Raw genomic sequence first — 22,730 nt, forward strand, 5'->3', positions numbered from 1 at the left:
GATGATGATGATGATGGTGGTATTCGTTAAACCCTTACTGTGTGCCAGGCTCTGTCCAAAACGCTGAGATGGATACAAGTAAATCGAGTTGAACACGGTCCCTGTCCCATGTGGGGTTCACAGTCTCAATCCCCATTTTGCAGATGAGGTAACTGAGGCACAGAGAAGTGAAGTGACTTGCCCAAGGTCACCCTGCAGTCAAGTGGTAGAGCCGAGAATAGAACTCATTACCTTCTGACTCCTAGGCCTGTGTTCTATTCACTAGATCCCGCTGAAGGAAGAGAGGTGGAGGATGATGAATTTTATTGTGGGCAGACAACTCAATTACCCTCTCTGAACTTCAACATTCTCATCTGTAAAATGTGGGTAACAATGCCCGCCTCCCCCTATCTCTCAGGGACGTGGGAAGGCGAAAACGAGGCAAATGATGAGAAAATGTAAGGATTCAGGAAATACAAATGATTGGAAAAATAAAAGGGCTAGACAAAAAACCAAGATATTATTATTCAAACCAAAATATTATTGAAAGGCCAAAGAAATGGTCCCAGGAAAAAGCTGGGAAAGATCATTTTAACTTATAAAAGTAAATTCCAGCAGGCATCCCCTTCCTCTGCTCCTAGGGCAGAGGGGGAAAAAAAATCTTGTTTGAAATCAGTTGAGAAGCAACGTGGACCAGTGGAAAGACTGTGGGCCTGGGGGTCAGTGGACTTGGGTTCTAATTCCTGGCTCTGTCATAGGTCTACTGTTTGACCTTAGGCAAGTCACTTCACTGCTCTGTGCCACCACTACCCTCGTCTGTAAAATAAGGATTAAGACTGTTATCCCTTCATGGGGCATGGACTGTGTCCAACCTGCTTAGCTTGTATCTTCCCTGGCACTTAGTCAAGTGACTGGTACATAGTAAGTGCTTAACAGATACCACTAACATTTAGTTCTGAGACCATAGTTTGTGGTTCTGGCTTTGACTCTCTCTATCACTCTAAATGGCACAACCATCCTTCCTATCTCACAAGCCTGTAACCTTGGTGTTTTCCTTGACTCCTTTCTGTCATTCAACCTACATATTCAAGCGGTTACTATATCCCGTTGGCCCCACCTTCACACCATCACTTAAATCCTCCCTTTCCTCTCCATCCATACTGCTGCCATGTGAATCCAATCACTCATCCTATCCCATCTGGATACTGTATCAACCTCCTTGCTGACCTCCCAGCCTCATGTCTCTCCCCACTCCAATCCATACTTCACTCTGCTGCCCAGATCATTCAGGACATGTCACCCTGCTCCTCAAAAAACTCCAGTGGTTGTCCATCCACCTCTGCAACAAACAAAAGCTTCTCACCATTGGCTTTAAAGCTCTTCATCACCTTGCCCCCTCTTACCTCACCTTGCTTCTCGCCTTCTACAATTCAGCCCGCACACTTCACTATTTTCTAGTGCTAATCTTCCATGTCCTGCCTCTGGCCTGGAAAGTCCTCCCTCCTCTAATCTGACAGAGGCCCATCTCCTCCAAGAGGTCTTCCCAGACTAAGCCCCACTTTTCCTCATCTCCCACTCCCTTCTGCATTGCCCTGACTTGCTCCCTTTGCTCTTCCCCCTTCCCAGCTCCACAGAACTTGCATATGCTTATGTACACTTATGTACATATCTGTAATTGTATTTATTTGTATTGATTCTGTCTCCTCGCCAGCCCCCCCCCCCAAAACTGTAAGCTCACTGTGGGCAGGGAATGTCACTGTTTATTGTTGTACTGTACTTTCCCAAGCGCTTAGTGCTCTGCACACAGTAAGCACTCAATAAATATGATTAAATGAATGAATGAATGCTGTAATCCAGAGTAACAAACTTTAACAGAATGCTTTGTTTTGTAATGAAGAAATAAGAAAAAAGTAGCACAGCTCTTTAAAGGATTTTTCAAGACCAAACCATTTTGAGGACAAAAGAGTAAATTCAACCTTCATGGCCCAGTGGTTAGAACACAAGCCTGGGAGTCAGAAGGTTGTGGGCTCTAATCCCGGCTCTGCCACTTTTCTGCTGTGTGACCTTGGGCAAGTCACTTTACTTCTCCGTGCCTCAGTTCCCTCATCTGTAAAATGGGGATTGAGACTGTGAGCCCCATGTGGGACAGGGACTGTGTCCAACCCGATTTGCTCGTATCCACCCCAGTGCTTGGTAGAGTGGCATACACTAAGTGCTTGATACCAATTATTATTAAAAAAAGAAAGATCAATAAATTTGCAGTGCTTCCGCAGAAATCATCTGAGGCTCACAAATGCTATCTCACATTTGCCTCAGCCTTTCTGTCCTGAAAATGTTTCTGGAATATTCCCACTGTTCTTATCATGCACTCGGCTATGTTTAGTCAAAAGGAGGTTACCAGATCAGATCCATAAAATAGAACACACTTAAAAATCTTGGGAACAAACCAACATCCACAGCTATTATGGCTGCTTTTAGAGAGGAGACAATATAATTGTTGTCACATCTCCGCTAATGCGTGAAGGCCCTCCAAAAGATTAGAAGGGGGCGTTTATCAACCCCACACAGCAATAGCTGTGAGCACTGCCTCTAGTCATTGTATCCTAGGGTGCCAAAAATATAGAAAGCCACTGCCGTGATATTTTTAGAAGCTGCAGTCTAGAACATGTAGGGAGAGTGAAAATGAGGTCTGTGTAAAGCTCAATTTGCAGGTTATTCTTTCCATCTGGTCATTTTGGCCCACATCCTGCCTCTGGCCTGGAACTCCCTCCCTCCTCGAATCTGACAGAAAATTACTCTCCCTCTCTTTGAAGACTTATTGAAGGCACATCTCCTCCAAGAGGCCTTCCCTGATTAAGCCCTCCTTTCCTCTTCTCCCACTCCTTTCTGCATCACTCTGACATGCTCCTTTTGTTCATCCCTCCCTCCCCCCAGCCCCACGGCACTTAGGTACATATCTGTAATTTATTCATATTAATGTCTATCTCCCCATCCCCTTAATAATAATGGCATTGATTAAGTGCTTACTATGTGCAAAGCACTGTTCTAAGCGCTGGGGAGGTTACAAGGTGATCAGGTTGTCCCATGTGGGGCTCACAGTCTTAATCCCCATTTTACAGATGAGGTAACTGGTTCAGAGAAGTTAAGTGACTTGTCCAAAGTCACACAGCTGACAGTTGGCAGAGCCGAGGTTTGAACCCATGACCTCTGACTCCAAAGCCCGGGCTCTTTCCACTGAGCCACGCTGCTTCTCCCCTTGACTGTAAGCTCACTGTGGGCAGGCAATGCATCTGTTTATTGTTGAAATGTACTTTCCCAAGTGCTTAGTATGGTGCTCTGCATACAGTAAGTGCTCAGTCAATACAACTGAATGAATGATGCAGCTTTAGTAGGAATTAAGCAAGCAAACAGGAAATGTCCAGATAGGAGAGCTATGAGGAGGAAACTTGTAGTCATAGAATTAATTAAGCACTTACTATGTACAGAGCACTCTACTAGGCAATGGGAGAGTATACACAGTGGGGAATCACAGAGTTCCTGTGGATTTTCCCAAAGCCTCTAACCAGGTACAAGGACACAGGAAGGTGTTTCCCTCCAGCTCCTACCTGCTTTGAGGATAATAATTAACAATTATAATTACAGTACCTGTTAAGCTCTTCCTGTGGGCCAAGCACTGTTCTAAGAGCTGGGACAGCTGCAAGTTCATGAGGTCAGACGCAGTCCCACATGGGCTTACAGTCTAAAACTGTTAATCCCCATTTTACAGATGGGGCACAGAGAAGTGAAGTGACTTCCCCGGAGTCACACAGCAGGCGCGTGGTCGAGCTGGGTTTAGAATCCCACGTCCCCTGTCTCCCAGAGCCGTGTTCTTACCGCTAGGCCCGGCTGCTTCTCTCAATATCCGGCAGTAGCTTCCAGGCCATGAAATCTATTCCCAGGTGATTTTCAAATTAAAACACTGGTTGTGACAGGGTAAACCCACCTCTGGGCTATTGGGGCTCCTCCCATGTCATCTGGACTCCCATCTGCTCCTGTCCAGGAGAGCCCACAGCCAGTCTCCTAACACCTGAGCCAATTCTACTTAAACTGGCCAACCTGCCAATCCATCTGGATTCCCATCAGCCCTTAACTTACTCCAGGTGGGAATGACTCAAGTAATAATAGTAATAATGATGGTATTTGTTAAGCACTTACTATGTGCCATCTTACCTCCTTCCCTTCCCCACAGCACCTGTATATATGTATATATGTTTGTACATATTTATTACTCTATTTATTTATTTATTTATTTATTTTACTTGTACATACCTATTCTATTTATTTTATTTTGTTAGTACGTTTGGTTTTGTTCTCTGTCTCCCCCTTTTAGACTGTGAGCCCACTGCTGGGTAGGGACTGTCTCTATATGTTGCCAACTTGTACTTCCCAAGCACTTAGTACAGTGCTCTGCACACAGTAAGCACTCAATAAATACGATTGATGATGATGATGATGTGCCAAGCACCATCCTAAGTGCTGGGGCAGGTACAAGGTAATCAGGATGTTCCACTTGGGGCTCACAGTCTTAATCCCCATTTTTGCAGATGAGGTAACTGAGGCACAGAGAAGTTAAGTGACTTACTCAGAGCCACACAACAGACAAGTGGCGGAGCCGGGATTAGAACCCATGACCTCTGACTCCCAAACCTGGGTCCTTTCCACTAAGCCACGCTGCTTCTGACCAGCAGCAGGGTGAGCCCACAGTCTGTCTCCTAATACCTGGCCTTAGTACAGTGCTCTGCACATAGTAAGCGCTCAATAAATACGATTGATGATGGCCTGGGCTACTAAAACTGGCCAACCTGCCAATAATAATAATAATAATAATGGCATTTGTTAAGCACTTACTATGTGCAAAGCACTGTTCTAAGCACTGGGGGGAACACAAGGAGATGAGGTTGTCCCATGTGGAGCCCACAGTCTTAATCCCCATTTTACAGATGAGGGAACTGAGGCACAGAGAAGTGAAGTGACTTGCCCAAGATCACACAGCAGACATGTGGGGGAGGTGGGATCCATCCGGAGACCCACCAGCCCTTGCTCCAGACAGGACCAATTCAAAATTCAGCAGCAGGGTAACACCTAAAACTGGTTCACTTACATAATCATCATCATCAATCATATTTATTGAGCGCTTACTATGTGCAGAGCACTGTACTAAGCGCTTGGGAAGTACAGATTGGCAACATATAGAGACAGTCCCTACCCAACAGTGGGCTCACAGTCTAAAAGACTGTGTGTGTGAGAAAGAAGTTACTTACCATCACCCCAGCCCACACAATTTGGATTCCCCTCAGCCCCTGCTCCAGTCCAGGAAGCGCTGCGTGCTAAGCACCGAGAAAGCCACGGCCATAGCTGCGGCTGTGACTTTTATTACTCTTGGGCTGAACTACAAGCAGCTAAAAAGCCTGCTCCTCTAGCCACAGTTGTCATATTTACTGTCACCTTTGCTCTATTTTTTGTTCTGCCTTTTCTTATATACCTGTCACTAGGCCCCTGTCCCCCTAAACACCTAGATAATGCATATCTTAGGGACCAGCGATTGTGTTCATTTCTCCTCCTTTTTCCCCATCACTTAGTACAGTGCTTTAAATAAGGTAGGTACTTAATTAATACTCTTACCACTAAAAGGGAAAGGGACCGTGTCTAATTTCCACCTCTGTATTTTCTCCCAGAACTTAATATAGTGTTCTGCACACACTAAGCTCTTAATAAATAGTACTCCTTTTTTATCATGGTATTTGTTAAGCACTTACTGTGTTGCAGGTACTGTAATAATAATTATTTGTTAAGCACTTACTTTGTGCCAGGCACTGTATTAAGCGCTGGTGTGGATACAGGGAAATGGGGTTGGACAGAGTCCCTGTCCCTACTTGTACATATCTATTCTATTTATTTTATTTTGTTAGTATGTTTGGTTTTGTTCTCTGTCTTCCCCTTTTAGACTGTGAGCCCACTGTTGAGTAGGGACTGTCTGTATATGTTGCCAATTTGTACTTCCCAAGCACTTAGTACAGTGCTCTGAACATAGTAAGCGCTCAATAAATACGATTGATGATGATGATGATGATCCCCATTTTACAGATGAGGTAACTGAGGTACAGAGAAGTAAAGAAGTGGATACAAGATAATCGGGTTGGACACAGTCCCTGCATAGGTCTCACAGTCTTAATCCCTATTTTACAGATGAGATAGGTGAGGCCCAGAGAAGTTAAGTGCCTTGCCCAAGATCACACAGCAGACAAGTGGCAGAGCAGGATTAGACTCAGCATGGCATAGTGGATAGAGTCCAGGCCAGATAGAAGGTCATAGGTTCCAATCCCAGCTCTGCCACTTGTCTGCTGTGTGACCTTGAGCAAGTCCCTTCACTTTTCTGGGCCTCAGTTACCTCATTTGTAAAATGGAGATTCAGTGAGCATCACTGTGAGACTGTGTCCAACCCAATTTACCTGTATCCACCCCAGCACTTAGTAGAGTACCTGGCACATAGTAAGCGCTTAGTAAATACCACTATTATTATTATTATTATTTACTCAGATCCTCTGATTCCCAGGCTCGTGCTCTTTCCACTACGTCACACAGCTTCCTTCTACTAATACTGCTACTACTAGTACTGAAATGTCATTATCATTTCCCAAAAGTTATCCCTTTTCTGGCTCCTCCATGATCCAGGCCCCCGGTATCAAATGGGTCTGGCTGACGAACGCTAAAACACCCAAAGCCAAGGATGAGGATCCTGAAAAACTCAGGAGGCAGATGAAGCCTCCTGAACAGTGCTGTGCACATAGTAAGCGCTTAATAAATGCCATCATTATTGTTATTATTAAGCCTGGCAACTTCTAGGTTAGAGTTCCCTCCACCTCCAACACCCGCCAACCCCCAACTCTCCACCCCATCCCAGGCCCAGGAAGAGCCTTTAGGGCCTAGGTTTCAGGAAACTCTCGAGGCTGGGTTTTTACCTTTTCCACAAAGTACATAATGCCCTCGTGTCCCCGTTGGCTGGGGGGCTTCCAGCTCAGCACCACGTAGTCTCTGGTGGCTTCGGTCACTGAGACGTCCGTAGGTGGTCCAGGCACGACTCCCTCTGTGGAACATGGCAGGGCAGGGAAAAGGAATTGACTGTCTTTCACATAATAACCAGTTAACAAATGTTTTGTTTGGTTGTTTGTCTCCCCCTTCTAGACTGTGAGCCCGTTGTTGGGTAGGGACTGTCTCTACATGTTGCCAACTTGTACTTCCCAAGCGCTTAGTACAGTGCTCTGCACACAGTAAGCGGTTAATAAACACGACTGAATGAATGAATGAATGAATTAGAGGCATTGAATCCTTTATACCCAGAGCCCCCAGATGACAAATTCTCCAAATGCCACCAGGCCATCCCACTTGACAAAACCAGCGGGAAATTAATCATTCCCCATAATTCATTCATTCGTTGGCTCAGTGGAAAGAGCCCCTATTTATTTATTTATTACTCTATTTATTTATTTATTTATTTTACTTGTACATATCTATTCTATTTATTTTATTTTGTTAGTATGTTTGGTTTTGTTCTCTGTCTCCCCCTTTTAGACTGTGAGCCCACTGTTGGGTAGGGGCTGTCTCTATATGTTGCCAATTTGTACTTCCCAAGCACTTAGTACAGTGCTCTGCACACAGTAAGCGCTCAATAAATACGATTGATGATGACGATGATGATGGAATCAGAAGTCGAGGGTTCAAATCCCCACTCCGCCAATTGTCCGCTGTGTGACTTTGGGCAAGTCACTTAACTTCTCTGCGCCTCAGTTTCCTCACCTGTAAAATGGGGATTAAGACTGTGAGCCCCCGTGGGACAACCTGATCACCTTGTAACCTCCCCAGAGCTTAGAACAGTGCTTTGCACATAGTAAGCGCTTAACAAATGTCATCATTATTATTATTATTCTTTCATTCAATCGAGTTTATTGGGTACTGTTTGCAAAGCACTGTACTAAGAGCTTGGGAGAGCACAGTACATTGGTAAACAGACACATTCCCTACCCACAACCAGCTTACAGTCTAGACGGGGAGAGAGGCATTAATAGAAATGAATACATTATGGATGTGGACACAAGTGCTGTGGGGCTGGGAGGGGGGATGGATAAAAGGAACAAGTTGGGGTGACATAGAAGGGAGTGGGAGAAAAGGAAAAAAGGGCCTTCCCTCCTTTCTCATCCCTCCCAAATGTGAAATTTTCAACAGTCCTACAGTGGCAATTGTTAAGGGCCTTACTTAGGAGTGGTCATTTTTTCCTGAAAAATAAAAACTCCTTCATTCATTTAATCGCATTTATTGAGCGCTACTGTGTGCAGAGCACTGTACTAAGCGCTTGAAAAGCACAATACAGCAATGAAGAGAGACAATCCTTGCCCACATCGGGCAAAAAATGATATAAGGTACTTGAACATCTTCCCTTCCAATAGTAAGAAGAGACGCAGTGCGGTCTAGTGGAAAGAGCACAGGCCTTGGAGTCAGAAGGACCTGTGATCTAATCCCTTCACCTGCTACATGACCTTGGGCAGGTCTTTAAACTTCTCTGTGCCTCTGTTACCTGATTGATCAATTGTATTTATTGAGTATTTACTGTGTGCAGAGCACTAAGCGCTTGGGAGAGTACAATATAACAATATAGCACACATCTCCTGCCCACAACGAGCTTACAGTCTAAAGGGGGAAACAGACATTAATATAAATAAATACATTATGGATGTGTACATATGTGCTTGAGAGGCTGGGCTGGGGGATGAATCAATAAATACGATTGGATGAATGAATGAATAAAGGGAGCAAGTCAGGGTGACCAGAAGGGAGTGGGGGAAAAGGAAAAGAGGGCTTAATCAGAGAAGGCCTCTTGGAGGAGATGGTCCTTCAGTAAGGCTTTGGAGACAGGTGAGTAATTGTCTGTAGGATATGAAGAAGTGGAGGGGCTGGGTTGTAGTAGAAGAGTAGTGAGGTAAGTTGGGAGGGGGCAAGGTGACTGAGTTATTTAAAACCCATGATAATCAATCAATCAATCAATCGTATTTATTGAGAGCTTACTGTGTGCAGAGCACTGTACTAAGCACTTGGGAAGTCCAAGTTGGCAACATATAAAGACAGTCCCTACCCAACAGTGGGCTCACAGTCTAGAAGGGGGAGACAGAGAACAAAACCAAACATACTAACAAAATAAAATAAATAGAATAGATATGTACAAGTAAAATAAATAAAGAGAGTAATAAATATGTACAAACATATATACATATATACAGGTGCTGTGGGGAAGCAGTGATAAGAAGCTGTGATAAGAAGTTTCCGTTTCTGTTCTGTTCTGTTTCTGTTCGATGCCGAAGTGGAAAAGCAACCACTGGCGGTTTTTGAGGAGTGGGGAAATGACGTGGCCTAGTGGAGAGAGCGTAGGCCTGGGAGACCGAAAGACCTGGGTTCAAATTGTGGTTCCAACACTTGTCTGCCGTGTGATCTTGGGCAAGAATAAATATATACTTATTAAGTATAAAGTATTTATTAAATCTGAGTATAAATGCATATTTATCTATTTATTTACTCATATTAATGTCTATTTCCTCCTCTAGGCTGTGAGCTTGTTGTGGGCAGGAATGTGTCTGCTTGTTGTTATAGTGTACTCTCCCAAGCGCTTAGTATAGTGTTTTGCACACAGTAAGCGCTCAATAAATACAATTGAATGAAAGAAAGTCACTTCACTTCTCTGGGCCTCAGTTACCTCCTCTGTAAAATGGGAATTTAAGAATGGTCATGGGTTCTAATACCACTTCGCCACTTATCTGCTGAGTGACTTTGGGCAGGTCACTTCACTTCTCTGGGCCTCAGTTCCCTCATCTGGACTTCCCAAGCACTTAGTGCAGTGCTCTGCACACGGTGAGAGCTCAATGAATGCAACTGAATGAATGAATGAATGAATGAATGAATGAAAATGGGGAGTAAGACTGTGAGCCCCCCGTGGGACAACTTCATCACCTTGCAACCTCCCCAGCGCTTAGAACAGTGCTTTGCACATAGTAAGTGCTTAGTAAATTTCATCATTATTATTATTATTACTATTATATCTACCTCAGCGCTTAGAACAGTGCTTGGCACATAGTAAGTGCTAAACAAATACCATCGTCATCATCATTTTTACATTATGTCATTTCATAGAAATATAAGTCTTTGATTTAAAAATTAATTCCAGTGCCCAAGTCCATTTGTGGGTTTCAATTCTAGACTGTGAGCCCGTTGTTGGGTAGGGTCTGTCTCTATATGTTGCCGATTTGTACTTCCCAAGCGCTTAGTACAGTGCTCTGCACATAGTAAGCGCTCAATAAATACGACTGAATGAATGAATGAATGAATGTGAGCCCAATGTGGCATGGGGACTGTGTCCAACCCGATTAACATGTATCTATCCCACTGCTTAGAACAATGCTTGGCACATAGTAAGCACTTAACAAATACCATTTAAAATCGAAATGCTGGCCACAGTGGGGTCTGGTGCCAAACTAGTAGCAATAGGAGTCAGGTCGTATAAAAACCAGACTGTCTAGTATAAAACCACACAAATCGCTACGCTTCCCTTAAGCCTCCTTTCTGATTTTTAACATAGTGTGCGTGAGAATAATAATAATAATAATGGCATTTGTTAAGCACTTACTATGTGCAAAGCACTGTTCTAAGCAGCAGGGCCTAGTGGAAAGAGCCCGGGCCTGGGAATCAGAAGGACCTAGGTTCTAATTCTGACTCCCCAACTTGTCTGCTGTGTGACCTTGGGCAAGCCAGTTAACTTCTCTGGGCCTTATCTGTAAAATGGGGATTAAGATTGTGAGCCCCATATGGGACAGGGACTATGTCCAATTCAATTTGCTTGTACAGTGCCTGACCCATTGTAAGCACATAAAAAATACCACAATTATTATTATTACTATTATTATCAACCCCTAAGATCTCTATCTTAGAGAAGCAGCGTGGCTCAGTGGAAAGAGCACGGGCTTTGGAGTCAGAGGTAATGGGTTCAAATCCCTGCTCTGCCCCTTGTCAGCTGTGTGTCACTTCACTACTCTGTGCCTCAGTTCCCTCATCTGTAAAATGGGGATTTAGACTGTGAGCCCCCCGTGGGACAACCTGATCACCTTGTAACCTCCCCAGCGCTTAGAACAGTGCTTTGCACATAGTAAGCGCTTAATAAATACCATCATTATTATTACCCAGCAGAAGCACAAACATGAACTGCAGACTAGACTGTAAACTCATCGTGGGCAGGAAGCATGTCTACCAACTCCATGATATTATATAATGGCATTTGTAATGTCATTTATTAAGCACTTACTATGTGCACAGCACTGTTCTAAGCGCTGGGGAGGTTACAAGGTGACCAGGTTGTCCCACGTGGGGCTCACAGTCATCATCCCCATTTTACAGATGAGGTAACTGAGGCTCAAAGAAGTGAAGTGACTTGCTCAAGGTCACACAGCAGACATGTGGTGGAGCCGGGATTCGAACCCATGACCTCTGACTCCAAAGCCCGGGCTCTTTCCACTGAGCCACGCTGCTTCTGCAAGCTATACTCTTCCAAGCACTTAGTACAGTACTCTACACACGGTAAGCACTCAATAAATACCACTGATTGATATCTGTAATTTATTTTAATGCCTGTCTCCACCTCTAGACCATAAGCTTGTTGTCGGCATGAAAAGTGCCTACCAACTCCATTATATTGTACTCTCCCAAGAGCTTAGAACAGTGCACTGCACATAGTAAGCGCTCTGCAAATACCACTGATTGATTGATGAGCCATTGCTTGGGCTTTTCTACCTTCCTTTAAAATGCAGAGGCTTAAACTAAGTAAAATGAAAACCATTCCGAGACTTGTTCAGTCATACCCAGCAGGCTTAAACAAGCTAAGAATCTTTCAGTGTGTGAAATGATGGGAACCTGGTGATGAAAGAAACCTCAGAAGGTTAACTACTCTATTCCTTTGCCTCTGGGCTGGACTTCAGCAGAACAGCCCAGACAATCCTTCTCTTTGATTCTTAAAGAGCACCAGTTACACTTCCACAGTTGCGTTTGCCCTCAGACAGCCCCAGACTGCGAAAATCGGTAACCTAAAGAAACGAGAATCCTGTTTTCCATTTTTCTCAACTGTCTACAGCCTGACTTTCTTTGGTTTTTGACTAATTTCTTGCAATCTCATTGCCCTTAAAATTAGGTTAACTTTGGAGGATGGTTGCCTCATCACTGATCTTTCTTCAGATGGGTTAGAAGGATTTGGGGATCTGATATCCTAGAACTGTTAACAGCACTTTAAAGTATTCATTCATTCATTCAATCATATTTATTGAGCACTTACTGTGTGCACAGCACTGTACTAAGCGCTTGGGAAGTACAAGTTGGTGGTCCCTGCAAAACAACGGGCTCACAGTCTAGAAGGGGGAGACAGACAACAAAACAAAACACGTGGACAGGTGCCAAGTCATCAGAAAAATATGGAATGCTTCACGAATTTGCGTGTCATCTGAGCACAGTTCTACATTTAGCTTCCCCCTGTAGACTGTAGGCCCGTTGTGGGCAGGAAATGTGTCTGTTATATTGTTCACTCATTCAGTTGTACTTATTGAGCGCTTACTGTGTGCAGAGCACTGTACTAAGCGCTTGGAAAGTACAATACAGCTATAAAGAGAGACAATCTCTGCTCACAATGGATTTACAGTCTGGTGGGGGAGACAGACATCAGTACAAATAAATAACAATTACAGATATGTACAAAAGTGCTTTGGGGCAGGAAGAGCAAAGGGAACAAGTCAGGGCAACGCAGAAGGGAGGAGGAGATGAGGAAAAGTGGGGCTTAGTCTAGGAAGGCCCCTTGGAGGAGATGGGCCTTCAGTAAGGCTTTAAATTGGAGGGTTGTGGGTGTTTGTTGGATTATAGGAGGGAAGGCGGTCTAGACCAGAGGTAGGATGTGGGCTAGGGGTCAGTGGCAAGACAGGAAAGATGGAAGCAGAGTGAGAAGGTTAATGGCACCAGAGGAGCAAAGTGTGAAGGCTGGGTTGTAGATGAGACTAGCAGGTGAGGTAGGAGGGGACAAGGTGGTGGACTGCTTCAAAGCCAGTGGTGAGAAGTTTTTACATGATACGGAGGTGGGTGGGCAACCACTGGAGTTTTTTGAGGAGCAGAATGATGTGTCCTGAACATTTTTGTAGAAAAATGATCTGGGCAGCAGAGTGAAGCACGGCCTGGAGTGGGAAAAGACAGGAGACTGGAAGGTCAGCAAGGAGGCTGATACTGTGAGCCCCCCGGGGGACAACCTGATCACCTTGTAACCTCCCTAGCGCTTAGAACAGTGCTTTGCACATAGTAAGTGTTTAATAAATGCTATCATTATTATTATTCTAGACTGTGAGCCCACTGTTGGGTAGGGACCATCTCTATATGTTGCCAACTTGTACTTCCCAAGCACTTAGTACAGTGCTCTGCACAAAGTAAGCACTCAATAAATACGATTGATTGATTGATTGATTAGTACAGTGCTCTGAACACAGTAATAAATACGATTGATTGATTGATTGATTATTATTATTATCATACGGTAAACCAGGTGGGATAGGATGAGTGATTGTATCAAGCTTAGTACAGTGCCCTGCACAAAGTAAGTGCTCAATAAATACAATTGAATAATCAGTTTGACTTCCTCTGAAGTCTCTAAAGTGACCCTGGGTTCTAACCTCGAATCCACCACTTGTCTGCTGTGGCCTTGGGCAAGTCATTTCACTTCTCTGGGCCACAGTTACCTTATCTGTAAAAAGGGGATTAAGACTGTGAGCCCCCCGTGGGACATGGACTGTGTCCAACCCGATTACCCTGTATCTACCCCAGTTCTTGGTAATCACTTCATAGATACCATAAAAACCCAACAACAACAACAAAAAACAATCCTACCAGATTGTAAGCTCTTTGAGGATGGGCATCATGTCTGCTCATCTTATTATACTCTCCGAAGTGCTTCTTAAGGCTCTGCACAAAGTAAGCACTTAAAAAATACTATTGATTGATTGAATGATAATTGACAGTCTGTAGCTCCTTGTGGTCAGGGAACGTGTCTACCAAGCCTGTTACATTGTTAACTGTCCTCTCCCAAGTGTTTATAATAATAATTATGGCATTTGTTAAGTGCTTATTATGTGCAAAGCATTGTTCTAAGTGCTGGGGAGGATACAAGGTGATCACGGTGTCCCACATGGGGCTCACAGTCTTAATCCCCATTTTCCAGATGAGGTAACTGAGGCACAGAGAAGTTAAATGACTTGCCCAAAATCATTCAGCTGACAATTGGCAGAGCAGGGATTTGAACCCATGACCTCTGACTCCCAAGCCCGTGCTCTTTCCATTGAGCCACACTGCTTCTCTTCTGTACCGGGCAGTGTACTAAGCACTTATTTTACAGTGCTCTGCACACAGTAAATGTTCAATGAAAACGATGGATTGATACACAAACCCTAAAAGACTCTTTGCAGCAAATAATGTAGTTGCAGTCAGTCAGTCAATTACATTTATTGGGCATTTACTGTGCACTGAGCACTGTACTGAGCACTTGGTAGAGTACAAGAGAACAAGAAACAGACACATTCCCTGCCCACGATGAGTTTACAGTCTAGAGGGGGTGAATATGTTCCCCTGTCTATGTGTTTGGAAGCTGCAGGCTATACCTGATGGCTCCTCTTCCGTAACAACGATCTGACCGGTCCAAGGAGCAGAAGGACGACCTGGAGGAAGACAAAAGGAGTTTGTTCAAGGACTTAGAGGAAGTATCGAACCCCAACTAATGCCCCTAATTTTTCTCTACACACACACACGCTAAGGTGTTATAGCCTTTGCTGACCAAACTCTCCCCTCCTCTTCTCCCACTCCCTTCTGCGCCACTCTACTTGCTCCTTCATTCATCCTCCCTCCCATCCCCACAGCACATATGTATATATCTATAATTTATCTATTTATTGATATTAATGTCGGTCTCCTCCTCTAAACTGTGAGCTCACTGTGGGCAGGAATATGTCTATTGTGATATTGTACTCTCCCAAGCACTTAGTACAGGGCTTTGCACTCAATAAATACAACTGAATTTGCTAAGCACTCAATAAATACAACTGAATTGAACTGATTGAATTATAGCCTGGCCTTTACAAATGTTGATTTTAACGGGATCAGATTCCTCCCAGAATAAGTGTGGCAGAGTGGTCTACTGGAAAGAGAATGGGGCTGGGAGTCAGAGGACCTGGGTTCTAATACTGACTCTGCCACAGACCTGCTGTATGACCTTGAGCAAGTCCCTTCAGTGCTCTGTGCCTCAGATTCCACATTTGTAAAGTGGGGATTCAAACCTACACCTGCCTATTTGTACTTTCCCAAGCACTTAGTATGAGGCTCTGCACACAGTAAGAGCTCAATCAATCCATCAATGGTATTTATTGAGCTCTTACTATGGGCACAGCACTGTACTAAATGCTCAGGTGAGTACAATCTAACAGAATTAGCAGATACATTCCCTGCCCACAGTGAGCTTACAGATTGATTGGTTGATTAGACTTTAAGATCCAAGTGGGACAGAGATGGTATTCAGCCTGATTGCCTTGTATCTACCCTAGCACTTAGTACATTGCCTGGCTCACAGTAAGCATTTTAATGAGTACAATAATTAAAATTAATTACATTTTTCTGTTCAAAATAAAGTCAAGTGAGGGTGAGAGAGAATGAGGCTCACTGCCTCCAGGAGGCCTTCCCAGACTGAGCCCCCTTTTTCCTCTCCTCCTCCCCACCCTCCGCCCTACCTCCTTCCCCTCCCTACAGCACCTGCTTATATGTATGCACGGATTTATTACTCTATTTATTTTACTTGTACATATTTACTATTCTATTTATTTTGTTAATAATGTGCATTTAGCTTTAATTCTATTTATTCTGACGACTTGACACCTGTCCACATGTTTTGTTTTGTTGTCTGTCTCCCCCTTCTAAACTGTGAGCCCTTTGTTGGGTAGGGACCGTCTCTATATGTCTCCAACTCGTACTTCCGAAGCACTTAGTGCAGTGCTCTGCACACAGTAGGCACTCAATAAATACAATTGAATGAATGAATGAATGAATGAATGGGAATGAGTAAAAAGCTATTCCTGCAATAGAACTTGGAGCAAATGTATCTATTAAGAAATTCTTAGAACTTCGTCTACAAAGGAAAGCAATGCATGCCAGGGGACATAGGTAAATGAAAACGAATTGTGTCGATGGATGCATTTATGTGATCCCATGGAGCATATGTTTATTTAGAAACACTCTTTTCTAAATCCTTTTCATGCTCGTGTTTCGGGGGAAAGGTAGAACAGGCCTTTTGGAGATTTTAGAAGCTGAGACTGGTAAAGGAATGGGAACCCTATTAGTGAGGAATTGGGGAGAGGAATTAGTGAGGAGGGAGAGATAGTTCGTTAAGGATGGAAATTCTGACTAGAGATTTGAACGGACCCGAGCAACTTTCCCGTGGATAAGTCCTCTCCGGCAACCCTAACTGCAGAATCAATGCACAAACTGTCGAAGGAAACGTACGACTGACGTTCAGGGTACAAAGTCTCGTACGACTGACGTTCAGGGTACAAAGTCTCAGTGCATTTTTCTGCACACAGTAAGCACTCAGTAAATACTACTGATTGATTTTTTTAAAAAGTACATTGGTTCTCTGTAATAGTTTCTGCACTGAAGCTTGTTTTACGACTTTAGGTCCTCTATCCTACTTTTGGAGTCCAAACTGGGTTTTGGGGCTATAAATGAAACATTTTTGACTCTGAATATCGAAGCTTCAGGTGGAGTATCAAACCCTCCAAGATGTAACTATCCAGACTACTTTGACTTTAAATAGATTTAAGGTCACTTTTAGGTACTGAAAAGAATGAAATCATTCTTGGAACATGCTAGTAGAGTGAACAAAGCACTCTCCTGCCTCTTTTCTTCCTGTTCCTTCTGCAGTGAGCACGGAGCTTGGCATCCAAATTAACAAAGCAAAAATTAAAAGAATGAAAGCTAGACATAACTTCAAGGACAGATTTTGCAATGGAAAGCAATGATATTTTTAAAAAAATGTGGGGGTGAGGGGCAGAGTTGGTAATAAATCATGTGTCTGCTGACCTTCTAGTGGAAGTGTTGAGAAATTCCCCAATGCACCAACCCAAGCGCTGACAAATTTAATCTGCAGAAAGATGTTAAACCCCCGCTTACTTTTCAATCTGGATCTATCGGCAGGATCTAGGGCAGCCATGGGCTCGGAGACCCGAGAGGGTCTGCTTATTCCCGTCTCGTTCACGGCGCGGACTCGGAATATGTAAGAGCGTCCCTCGATTAATCCAGTGACTGGGAAACGAGCGAACTTAACTGGAGTATCGTTGCACTGAGACCAAGTAGAAGTGCCCACCTCACACCTAAGGGGAATGAGATCAAAGTATTAGAGACGATGGCAATGGTCATTCCTAGCTCAAACCTAGTTCTAAGCAGCTGTGTGCGTTCGCTGGTTTAATCTCAGTGACCAGCCCAGGAACTTCAAACAATAAGTCAAAGATATTTATTGAGCGATTATGATGTGCAGCCTGGAATGCCCTCCCTCCTCACATCCGCCAAACTAGCTCTCTTCCCCGCTTCAAAGCCCTACGAGAGCTCACCTCCTCCAGGAGGTCTTCCCAAACTGAGCCCCCCTTTTCCTCTGCTCCTCTTCCCCTCCCCATCGCCCCTACTCCCTCCCTCTGCTCTATCCTCTTCCCTGCCCCACGGCACTTGTGTATACTTGTACATATTTATTATTCTATTTATTTTATTAATGATGTGCATATATCTATAATTCAATTTATCTATTTTGATGCTATTGATACCTGTCTACTTGTTTTGTTTTGTTGTCTGTCTCCCCCTTCTAGACTGTGAGCCCGTTGTTGGGTAGGGATTGTCTCTATCTGTTGCCTAATTGTACTTTCCAAGTTCTTAGTACAGTGCTTTGCGCACAGTAAGTGTGCAATAAATATCCTTGAATAAATGAATGCAGAGCGCTTGAGAGACTATTCCAGAATTAGCAGACAAGTTCTCTGCCCATAATGAGCTCAGAGTTTAGTTTACAGTGTAGCTTCATATAGCACTGTCAACACACATAGAAATCCATCTGATCAGATAGGTGTGGGTACATTCGGTTTAAGTCATCGTGGCTCAGTGGAAAGAGCCTGGGCTTTGGAGTCAGAGGTCATCGGTTCAAATCCTGGCACTGCCAACTGTCAGCTGTGTGACTTTGGGCAAGTCACTTAACCTCTCTGTGCCTCAGATCCCTAATGTGTAAAATGGGGATTAAAACTGGGAGCCCCCCGTGGGACAAGCTGATCACCTTGTAACCTCCCCAATGTTTGGAATAGTGCTTTGCACATAGTAAGTGCTTAACAAATCCCATTATTATTATTATTTTTACTATTAAGTAAATGGTGACACTCAATTCCTCCCAGCTGCCCCACTTCTTTTCAGACAAGCTGAGGAAAAAAGCTTGAGGATTTTCATTAGCGTGTACAACGAATGGCCATTACATAGCATCAAACACTCAGGTGACATGATGATGATAATTGTGATAACAGGAAAAAGAAAAGACTGTGGCCCAGTGGAAAGAACACAAGCCTGGGAGTCAGAAGGACCTGTGTTCTAATTCCTGCTCCACCACTTATTAATCAATCAATTATATTTATTGAGCGCTTACTGTGTGCAGAACACTGTACTAAGCACTTGGGAAGTACAAGTTGGCAACATATAAAGACAGTCCCTACCCAACAGAGGGCTCATACCACTGACATACACAACTTATCTGCTGTTTGGCTGTGGGTGTGTCACTTCAATTCTCTGGGGCTCAGTTACCTCACCTGTAAAATGGGGATTAAGACGCTGAGCCCCATGTGGGACGTGGACTATGTCCACCCTTGTCTCTCTACCCCAGAGCTTAGTACAGTGCCTGGAATGAGGTAAGTGCTTAACAAATACCACAAAAAGAAGAAGAAGAACTGGTATTTGTTAAACGCTTACTCTGTGCTAGGCACTGTACTAAGCACTGGGGTGGATACGAGCAAAATGGGTTGGACACAGTCCCCACATGGGGCTCACAGTCTTAATCCCTCTTATACAGTTGAGGGAACTGAGGCACAGAGAAGTTAAGTGACTCACCCAAGCTCACTCCCCAAGAAGACAAGTGGCGGAACAGGGATTAGAACCCAGTTCCTTTTCACTGTTCCAAGCCTTGTCCACTAAACCACACTGCTTCAATTTATTGAGCACTTACTATGCATAAGCACTGCAATAAATAACAACCTTGATGATCCTCAGTATATATTCAATGGCCTGCCATTCACCACTCCCACTAGTGGCTCCAGACTCTAAGATTTAAAAGCCACAGTAATGGAGAATGAGGCAACTATCTGAATACTTTAGGTCCCCAAACCCCCTTTCCCTTTCTCCTCTTTGCATTTCTGAAAAGAAAAAAATATTGTTTTTTTCTTTTCCCCTGGGTCTGACTTAGAATGACTGTCTACATTAATCAGATTCAATAACCTGAAACTGCTTAAGATGAATCAAATGGAAATGTCAACTTTTCTTATCAAATGGATACCCTGCATTGCAGTGGAAAGAGCACGGGTTAGGGAGTCAGTGGTCATGGGTTCAAATCCCATCTCTGCCAATTGTCAGCTGTGTGACTTTGGGCAAGTCACTTAACTTCTCTGTGCCTCAGTTCCCTCATCTGTAAAGTGGGGATTAAGACTGTGAGCCCCATGTGGGACAATCTGATTACCTGGTATCCCCCCCTCCCCCAAGTGCTTAGAACAGTGCTTGGCACATAGTAAACACTTAACAAATACCATCATCATCATTATTATTATTTTACAGATGAGGAAACTGAGGCCCAGAGAAGTGAAGTGACTTACCCAAGGTCACACAGCAGACAAGTGGCAGAACTGGGATTTATTATTGTTATCAAGTGCCACTGAGTTGTTTCCTATTCACGGTGACTCTATGGATATATTTTCTCCAGAACACCCTGTCCTCTGCCATCATCTGTAACCTTTCTAACGGTTCTTCCATTGTCATTGTTATGGTCTCTGATCATCTAGCTGCTGGGCTGCCTCTTCCACATTGTTCCTGGACTTTTCCTAGCATTAGTGTCTTCTACAGAGCATCAGTCCTCCAGATTGTATGTCCAAAATATGCTAATCTAAGTCGAGTCATTTTGGCCTTCCAAAGACCACTGTGGATAAATTTGCTCCATAACCCATTTGTTTGTTTTTCGGGCAGTCCATGGTATTTGCAAAAGCCTTCTCCGGCATCACATTTCAAAAGAATCATTCATTCATTCATTCAATCGTATTTATTGAGCGCTTACTGTGTGCAGAGCACTGTACTAAGCGCTTGGGAAGTACAAGTTGGCAACATATAGAGATGGTCCCTACCCAACAGCGGGCTCACAGTCTAGAATCAGTGCTCTCTGGGATTAGAACCCAATTATATTATTATTATGAAATGTTAGAAATTTTTTTTCAAAAGTGGGTTTCCAAATTCACAGGCTTCATATGTCCAAGATGATGCAGGAGCAGACTGAATTACTGGTCACGCTGAGGCTGCCTTTGGAGCTGGCAATGTTCAGTTTACACGGGAGAAGCTGCGTGGACTAATGGAAAGAGCACGGCCCCGGGAATCCCAGGACTTGGGTTCTAATCCCACTCCGTCACTTGTCTGCTGTGTGACCTTGGGCAATTCACTTTGCTTCTCTGTGCCTCAGTTCCCTCATCTGCAGAAGGGGGATTCAGTACGTGTTCTCCCTCCTACTTGGATTGTGAGCTCCATGGAGAAGCAGCATGGCATAGTAGATAGAACACGGGTCTGGAGTCAAAAGGTCATGGCTCTGCCACTCGTCTGCTGTGTGATCTTGGGCAAGTCACCGCACTTCTCTGGGCCTCAGTGACCTCATCTGTAAAATGGGGATTGAGACTGCGTCCAACTCGATTTGCTTGTATCCACCCCAGCACTTAGTAAGGTGCCTGGCACATAATAAGTGCTTAACAAATACCGTCATTATTATTATTATTATTATGTGGGGCCTGATGATCTTGTATCTACCCCAGCACTCAGTGCTTGGCACATAATAAGTACTTAAAGAATACTTTTATCATTATGAAGAAAAGTCCCAAGGGGAAAATATTCCACTTTCATCAAATGACATTCGGAGAAAGGCAGCATGGCCTAGTGGATAGAGCACAAGCCTAGAAGTCAGGACGACACGACCTAGGTTTTAATCCCCGCTCCGCCACTGGTCTGCCGTGTGACCTTGGGCAAATCATTTCTCCAGGCTTTAGTTACTTTGTATCTATTCCAGAGCTTAGAACAGTTCCTGGCACACAATAAGTGTTTAACAAATACCATAAAAAAAAATAACAATCAAGAGTCCCTTAGCTGGGCATGAGCCGAACACTGACTTGTCGATGAAATAACCGAGAATTGGGCTGCCTCCATCCACAGCTGGTTGTTTCCAGGAAACGATGATGTAGTCTTTGTTGCCCTCCAAGCACACCACATCCAACGGGGAAGCTGGGGCTCCTGCCACATCCGCCTTGGCATCTGTGAAGTTGGGGACAGAGGTTCAGTCAAATCCCTTCAGAAACTTCAGAATTTTTCATTTTTTTTCCATTCAGGCTCATTTCCTAATCCATCCACAAATTTATTGAAATGTCTGTGCTGTGCACTCAAAACCATGCCATCTTTTTTAAAAAATCCTCATCTTAATTTGGGGGCGGGGGGGGGGTATATATGACACGTGTCCACATGTTTTGTTGTCTTTCTCCCCCTTCTAGACTGTAAGCCCGTTGTTGGGTAGGGACTGTCTCTATATGTTGCCAACTTGTACTTCCCAAGCGCTTAGTACAGTGCTCTGCACACTGTAAGCACTTGATAAATACGATTTAATTAATTCATTCATTCATTTAATCGTATTTATCGAGCGCTTACTGTGTGCAGAGCACTGTACTAAGCACTTGGGAAGCTATTCATTCATTCATTCAATTGTATTTATCGAGTGCTTACTGTGTGCAGAGCACTCTACTAAGCACTTGGGAACCACAATTCGGCAACTGTACTTCTAAACTAGGGTACTAGTTACACACTTCCATTCTGCAAAATAAAAATAACATTCCTTTGAGTCCTACGGCCGTTGCCTGATTAGGAAGGAATTTTGCTGCGAAAGTTTTATCTGAGCTTTCCTTATCTCATGGTTTGCAGAATTCAGCTTGTCCACGGAGAGAGTTGCCACTGCCTATGAAACCAGACCCTATGGCAGAAGAGTGAATTTGGACATATTCTGACTCCACAAAGGAAGGAGCAGCATGGCCTAGTGGAAAGATCACAGGTTTGGGAGTCACAAGGACTTGGGTTCTAATCCCTCTGTCACTTTCACCTCTCAGTTTCCTCATCTGTAAAATGGGGATGAAATCCTGCTCCCTCCTACTTAGGCTACGGGGTCCATATGGGACAGGAACTGTGTTTAACCTGATTATCCCAATGCCTAGAGAAGCAGCGTGGTCTAGTGGAGAGAGCACAGGCCTGAAAGTCAGAGGATGTGGGTTCTAATCTCAGCTCCACCACATGTCTGCTGTGTGACCTTGGGTAAG

General features: G+C 44.0%; 1 protein-coding gene across 1 annotated transcript in view; it reads right to left on the bottom strand.

Annotated features, from left to right (window-relative positions):
• Positions 1-22,730, bottom strand: part of MYOM1 (myomesin 1) — a 215,926-nt gene that overhangs the window by 98,752 nt on the left and 94,444 nt on the right. The window contains exons 11-14 of the mRNA XM_038746922.1: positions 21,543-21,684; positions 17,284-17,483; positions 14,730-14,786; positions 6,978-7,102 (exon numbers count right to left, since the gene is read on the bottom strand). Of these exons, the coding sequence (XP_038602850.1) occupies positions 6,978-7,102; positions 14,730-14,786; positions 17,284-17,483; positions 21,543-21,684 (524 nt within the window). The remainder of the gene's footprint in view (positions 1-6,977; positions 7,103-14,729; positions 14,787-17,283; positions 17,484-21,542; positions 21,685-22,730) is intronic.

This window comes from Tachyglossus aculeatus, chromosome 5, assembly GCF_015852505.1.
Source record: "Tachyglossus aculeatus isolate mTacAcu1 chromosome 5, mTacAcu1.pri, whole genome shotgun sequence".
NCBI classification, from domain to species: Eukaryota; Metazoa; Chordata; class Mammalia; order Monotremata; family Tachyglossidae; genus Tachyglossus; species Tachyglossus aculeatus.